The sequence below is a fragment of the Apteryx mantelli genome, chromosome 4, assembly GCF_036417845.1.
Source record: "Apteryx mantelli isolate bAptMan1 chromosome 4, bAptMan1.hap1, whole genome shotgun sequence".
Lineage (NCBI taxonomy): Eukaryota > Metazoa > Chordata > Aves > Apterygiformes > Apterygidae > Apteryx > Apteryx mantelli.
In genome coordinates this window covers 74,372,789-74,378,210 of record NC_089981.1, presented here as the reverse complement: position 1 = coordinate 74,378,210, position 5,422 = coordinate 74,372,789, and the positions used below count along the sequence as shown (strand labels likewise).

General features: G+C 44.2%; 1 protein-coding gene across 3 annotated transcripts; it reads right to left on the bottom strand.

Annotated features, from left to right (window-relative positions):
• Positions 1–994: 994 nt before the first annotated feature.
• Positions 995–4,850, bottom strand: GSKIP (GSK3B interacting protein). 3 transcript variants are annotated; one of them, XM_013940728.2, is made up of 3 exons: positions 4,685–4,850; positions 3,515–3,773; positions 995–2,877 (listed from the first exon to the last, which is right to left on the bottom strand). In XM_013940728.2, exons 2-3 carry the CDS (start codon positions 3,770–3,772, stop codon positions 2,716–2,718), a joined length of 420 nt encoding a protein of 139 aa, XP_013796182.1. In that variant the 5' UTR covers position 3,773; positions 4,685–4,850; the 3' UTR covers positions 995–2,715. The 3 variants fall into 3 exon arrangements, with proteins under 3 accessions (XP_013796182.1, XP_013796183.1, XP_067151039.1); XM_013940729.2 differs by having other exon boundaries at positions 4,706–4,850; XM_067294938.1 differs by lacking the exon at positions 4,685–4,850 and adding an exon at positions 4,654–4,672.
• Between the last annotated feature and the right edge of the window lie 572 nt (positions 4,851–5,422).

The window sequence follows — 5,422 nt, the reverse complement described above, 5'->3', positions numbered from 1 at the left end:
CCCGCGCCGGGGACGCGGCCGTCGCTAAGCGACCGGGCCGGGCCCGAGCGGCGCCGCCCGCCCCGCCCCGCCGCAGGGCCCCGCCGCCGCCGCCGCCAAGCTGCTCGCGCTCACGGGGGCAGCAAACGCGGGTTTGGACCTAAGCGCGGCAGCAGCAACAGGCGGGTGCGTGCTGCGCCGCTGCCGCCTCCGCCCCGCGCGGAGCAGATGCGCGGTCTGCGCGGCCGCTTCATCCTCCTCCTCCTCCTCAGCTGAGTCGAGATCAATCACGAGTGAAAGGCAGGCGTCTAGGCTTTTTAGCAAATTACCAGTGATCGATTACCTAATAACCAATAACATGTTTTGATGGTTTTTCTTCTAGTAATAATGCATAATCTTATCATCAGGAAAGGTGCAATTTATGGATTAACAGCTAAATCAAGCTGAGCAGCTGGTTCAGATCATGAAAACAAATCACAGTCTAAGGAGATCAATAGAATATGTCTGGTTGTCAGCACTTTAAAGAAGCTCCACAGAGGCAGCAATTCCTACATATAAGTGTATTTTCTTCATACTAGTAAACCCAGAATGAGAAATTGTAGGATGACATGGCTTTCCCACTTTTGAGCTAGTTACCCTGCAGTGTATTATATCAGAAAAAACTTCTGTTGTCTGTTAACATCTACAAAACACGTTTTGAAATCATTTCTCGGCTAAGGTTTATAATAAGCGCTTGAAATGACACAGCATTTTAAAAGTGTCTCAAAAAAATTCCAGCAACATATCATTACCTTTGACATTTTTCCACCTATACATCTGATGTTTCCTCTCCAATTCCCTCTTTACAATTACCTACCTTATTTTCTACCATGAAGTTTCAGTAGTTGTGAGTCTGCAGCCAAAGATGCTTTTCAAATACTTGTTAATTAGCTGATATTGAAGCTGTGTTTATGGAGATATAGACCTTGGTTTGTTCACTCCCCTCCCCCCAAGAAAACTACAACACACTGGTGCATTTATTTAATGCTTTAGTCATTGAAATTGAACAAGTAAATTAGTTGCAAGGGAAAATATTCAAATATAAATTCGGTAAAGTACATTCTCCTCACAGAGGACTAACCACGTGCCACAGACCTGTGTGCAAAAGAGAGCCTATGAACAATTATAGAGCATGAAAGCACACTCTAGGACAGAAGATTAACATAGGAATTTCAACCTAAAAAGATAATGAAATAAATATTAAATTAAGCTCTAGAAAACAGAAGCTCTGACTACAAGTTGTCCTGCCAGTCATAGTTATAATATCACTATCCCAAAGCTATTATAAACGCTCTATTCGACTTCTCCAAATAACATGACTAACCCTCAGCTGGTATAAATCAATATAGCTCCACTGAAGTCAGTAGAACTTGTGAGTTTACAAGAGCTGATGATCCACCTCTAAGCACAAATCCAGGGAGCTAAGAGCACAGAATAAAAGCAGAATTATTTAAATAAAGATGCACAAATACTGAATAATACAAGAATACAAAAAGTATGACCATCACAGAATGTTAGTTCAATAGTACTGGTATTGCTAGCCAACTGTAATTTTTAAAATGTCTACCAGTCAATACACACTTGAAAAGTTAAAGCAGTACAATAGATTTATAACGAGATTTGTACCAATTTTAAGTAGAAAATACAAGTTACATCTTCCAGTTTGGTATTAGTCATATAAATTTCATACAGCCTTTGGTTGCAAACCAATACAACACAATTAACATTACAGTGTTTACTTAGTATTCATTAGAAGAGAATGCTGTACATTGGAGGGAGAAAAGGGGAAAGCATGGGAGTGCTGAAGAACTGTATTATAGAAAGTAAAGGCTGAAGCAAAAATACTCTTGGGTATATCCTGTACATCATGTAAACACACATTCAGAATAGTAAACAGGCTAAAATGTCTTCCAAGCCTCCCAACAGTTAAAATATAGCATGCGTACATACATATATATCATCATCTTTAAGAAAATGTAGCCCCTTAAACCCTAATTTACTTCTGTGCTTAGTTCATTTGCAATTCAGACAATACATTCATATATTAACAGTACATCTTGTTACTATTTGGAGTTTTCTAGTTGTCACAGACAAGGACAGATCAAGTAATAGTGAGACTTGTTTTTAACTCACCATCACTATATAAGCAACACTCAAGTGTTCAAGAATCATCCTTCTTGTTACTGAAGCAAACAATTTTCCAATTTATGCACAGCAAAACACGCTGAAATTCTATTCTGTGCAGAAAAGTAGTTCCCATTAATTGGGTAAAGCAAGTAGTTAACTTCTATTTTAAAATGCAGATTTGAAAATAATCAGCAAGCACAAAAAGAAAGATGACTACTTGCACACACAACATTCAGTCCCTAAAGAGTTCTCACTAAGACACTTTCAAGAATTTTGGATAATAATACTTCGAAAAGAGACCACATTTTCTGAATGTTTTAGGAAATAAGTTTTTTACTTACAACAGAAAGAAAACAAGAAAGTTTTTACAATTTACTGAGTGACTTTTACGGCCTTTTGAGCTAACAAACCCACTGAAGCAAAGTATTATGTATCAATACTACAATGAATTAGATATTAATGCAAGAAACAAAGCTTAAGAGATGTTTGTGACTATATTTGTAAGAAAGACTTCAGTACCTTATACTAAAGATTCCTTTTAGCATTAAAACTTCCTCACTTCAGGATGAATCATGACTGACTATCCTTCTTCAAAGCTTCTAGTCTTCGCAGTAATGCATTTCCGAAAAACTCTCGATATGCAGGGCTGAGAGAGTCCAATAAGGAGTAGACAGTTTCATGGTATGGAGTTTGCAAACTGTCATCGGTCTGATCAAAAGCATAAGCTACTACCTGCAACAAAGAAACCAATGGTTACATCCTTGTGATTAAGATCACCTTGTCACAGAGAAATCACAAAGTTTAACTTTGCCAGTCAGGGTAGTACAGTAATGTAAGGACAAAAGATACTTGAATTAAATTGCAATCTGTGCTTTCTACTATGGGGCTTAATAATAATAATATAGTATTTAGGCAGTTTCAAATCCTTTTTGTCCAAAACTCAGATATTAGTAAAGTCTATCATTTTGACCTTTGAAAAGAAATCTAACATCCAAGTATCTGTACAAGTAATATAAATGGTGCAAAAAGGAGTTACATACATAGAGTATCACTGACTTATTTAGGTAGCCGAGAAACCCAAATACTGAAGTTGCCTGCAACACATTTGTCTGCTAGCAGCTTCAGTCTTCATCTTGTGAGTACTTCAAATAAATACCTGGTTTTCCAGCCTCCTCCCCTCTTGCTTTGTTTGAAATAACTAGTTAAAGTTCCACTTTCTAGGAGAATACATGTGGAACAGGTTTTCATAAAAGTACAAGAGAAATACACAGGCTGCTTTGGTGCCACTTAAGTATTTTTCTAAAAGCCTTTTGAACAATGATTACTGTAAAACAAAGAGACTTTACAAATTGTACACAAATTATTTTACCCTAAGTCCTGCTTCTGTGAGCTCCAGGCAGTATTTGTTCCTTTCCCTGGTCTCCACATTGATATATGCCACATCCTCTGCACATGGAAGGGTTTTTGAGACAAACATGTTGCTGACAGCAAATAGAACATCATTCACAACAGCTTCTGCTTCTAGTCTCATATCTTTCACATCTGTTCCTTCGAAGTCTCTATAATCAGAATCCTCTTCAAAGCCCATATTATTGGGCATCTCCATAGGATTGTAATCAGTCTCCATTCTGCATATAGAAACATCTTTTTTAGATTTATATTACCACTACACTCTATATACAACATTAACACTATAAATATGTCTATTTAAGATATATCTCATGTTTTATCATTGTCCAAAACAAAGGAAAATATGGACACAGTGATCTTTGAGACTCATAGGATGACAGTCCAGAGAAGTCTACACCAAAACGTTCAGAACAACAGTTTAAGAAGGTGACATCAGCACATAAAAGCAGTATCACAGAAGTCTGTGTGTTCTTCATGCACAAGCAACTCGCCTTCTGTTGTATAAGAATCTATTATGATTCAGTAGTAATTAATTCTGCACTTTGCTGATCCAGAATGCATTAGGAAAACAAGTTATACCTGAAAAAACTGAATTCAATAGCTGTTGAAAACAAAAAGCTATTACTGGTGAATTTAAAAAAGACTGTATACATGAGTTTGTGAACTAATCTAATGGGTTATCACACATTATAAGGACAGATTAGGAACAACAGTCTTTTGTTTACCCTCACTAAAGAACAATTCTCTCATACACAATTGTCAACACATTTCAGAAGCGTATATAGCTACCTTTCGTACGCAACCGTTAACAGAAAGGGACAGGCTCTGTAAGAGTTACCACAGTGGTCCCAACGTGAGCCTCTCGGGTATCGACGCTGCCTGAGGTCCGAGGTAACTTACGGCCATGGGGAACCCAGGCTCAGGCCAGCGCGGAAAGCCACTAACGACGCTGCCCTCAGCGCCTCGGTAGCTCAGTACTGCTGCCAGCAGCGAACGCGAACGATCCACAACGCGCAAGTCACTCTACAGCGTGAAACTCATCACTTGCTAACTAACCCACCCCGCACCCACACAACGAATTCCAGAGAAACCGAATACCGCAGGAAGGCTGGTTGCAGAGCTGCCTAACCTCCAACTCGAAGTGAATCACCTCGATTTAATTACCACCAGAAGAGACAGGGCGCACGCCGGCCCCGCGGCGGCACGGCCTACCAGCCGCGGCGACGGCAGCCAAAGCCCCGCCGCCAGACTTCGATCAGCTCCGGAAGCGGCCCCGCCCAGTCCTGCGGGCAGCCAGGGACAGCCCCGCTCCCCCGGCGAGCCCCGCGGTCCCCCCCCGCCGCCTCCTCCCTCCGCCGTGGCGCCGCCCAGCAGCTGAGGCGACCCCCGCCGCGGCGCCACCCTTCCCTCCGCCCACCCGCTGAGGCCACTTCCGCCCCCGCCTCCTCCGCCCGGAGGCCACTTCCGCTCGGACGTCACGGTGCCGGTGACGGCGCTCGGCGGCGGGAGGAAGGAGACAAACAGGCTGCTCCTGCGCGCGCCGGCGGCGACGGGGCCCTCGCGCGCGCCCGCCCGCCCTTGCCCCTCCCTCTGGCACAGCGCGGCCGCGGCGGCCCCTCCGCGCCCGCGGGGCGCCGAGAAGATGGCGGCGACGGTGGCCGAGTGAGGATGGCGCTACCTGTCACCGGCTCTTCGCCCTGAGGGGAGGCGGCGTGTGAGCGGCGGCGGGGGCGCCGCCTCGCTGCCGGCCGGGAAGCCCCCGCGGTAGCCGGCCCTGAGCTGGGCCCGGCGGCTGCCGCTCACCTCCCCTGCTTCGCCCGCCGCAGGGGCCAGCCCGGCCCCGGCCCGCCGCCGGCCCGCGGCCCCC

What these genes read in the sequence shown, in the direction of transcription:
- GSKIP (XM_013940728.2), bottom strand. Translation starts at nt 3,772, where the DNA reads ATGGAGACTGATTACAATCCTATGGAGATGCCCAATAATATGGGCTTT. An exon ending in TCACAGAAGCAGGACTTAGG is followed by an intron (nt 2,878 to 3,514) that starts GTAAAATAATTT and finishes TCTTTGTTGCAG; the next exon opens with GTAGTAGCTTATGCTTTTGA.